The sequence below is a fragment of the Branchiostoma floridae genome, chromosome 18 (genome assembly GCF_000003815.2).
Source record: "Branchiostoma floridae strain S238N-H82 chromosome 18, Bfl_VNyyK, whole genome shotgun sequence".
Lineage (NCBI taxonomy): Eukaryota > Metazoa > Chordata > Leptocardii > Amphioxiformes > Branchiostomatidae > Branchiostoma > Branchiostoma floridae.
In genome coordinates, this window is record NC_049996.1 from 6,721,899 (window position 1) to 6,722,879 (window position 981).

The window sequence follows — 981 nt, forward strand, 5'->3', positions numbered from 1 at the left end:
TGATATGATTTACTTGTTTATTGTCAACAGTAAACATGAGTCAGAAAAATTGCGTATTCAAGTACAAGTTCACATAATACAGCATATAATGAATTACCCAATGTACAATCACCACAACACCCGGAAGTAATGTTTTATGTTCACATTTATACAACACAATAGGGTTAGTACTACTGTCTCTTGAATAAAAGTTAGTCGAAGGCGTAAATAACTCTTTTACCATTAGCTTCTCCACAGCCAACAATAGTCAAACATGATACGTGTATTATTTTCATAATTGGTCTACTAAAATTAATCAAAACATACGAGAAACTCTAAATATTTCACGAAAGCGTGCGAACTCCAAACTCTTGTTATCCTGGATTCCTATTGGATGACACAACCTGTAGAATACAAGAAATCAACAACTTGTTAAACCAACATAACATTTTAACCATAGAATTCACATCCGTACAAGTATAGATTATTGGAAACTATCAGTGTTTAAGTTGGCAGATAAGTAATAAAATCAAGTAGTTATCAATAAAGATCTTATTTTTCAGTCATATGCTTAGAAACATCATGTAGGTGCATATAATAAATTGCGATGCATGTCATTGCGTTGCAAAGTTCTGTTGGCATCCATCTGTCTCAGGAGACAATGGTAGGCAGACAGTCACTCGCCATTGCAAAGTAGAGAGCTCAACATGGGAAACATTACAGTGATCACTCACGATCCATGAAAATCTTTCTTTCCTTGTACAACTTGGTCCAATTTTTAAAACATTTTGTGTTATAGGGTACAGGTATATGTAAGATCTAAGCTTTTTAAGTTTGGTTAAAAAATTTCTTCAGTTTCACCATTGTTTTTGTTTTTTTCCGTAAGGATATCGATCTGAGTTGTTTGGTCTAGAATGTTCTGTATTCACAGCGAGGGTGGATATAGCAAAGATTGGGATCAACATGGGGTTTTAGAACCTTCATTTGTTCTGGGAGTTTGAG

The 981-nt window shown here is 34.3% G+C and overlaps 1 protein-coding gene across 6 annotated transcripts in view; it reads right to left on the reverse strand.

Annotated features, from left to right (window-relative positions):
* LOC118406198 (titin homolog) overlaps positions 1–981 on the reverse strand; it is a 24,482-nt gene continuing 23,501 nt past the window's right edge. For all 6 annotated transcript variants that reach the window (XM_035806098.1, XM_035806099.1, XM_035806101.1 and 3 more), the window contains one exon: positions 1–383. In XM_035806098.1, the coding sequence (XP_035661991.1) occupies positions 367–383 (17 nt within the window). In that variant the 3' untranslated portion in view covers positions 1–366. The remainder of the gene's footprint in view (positions 384–981) is intronic.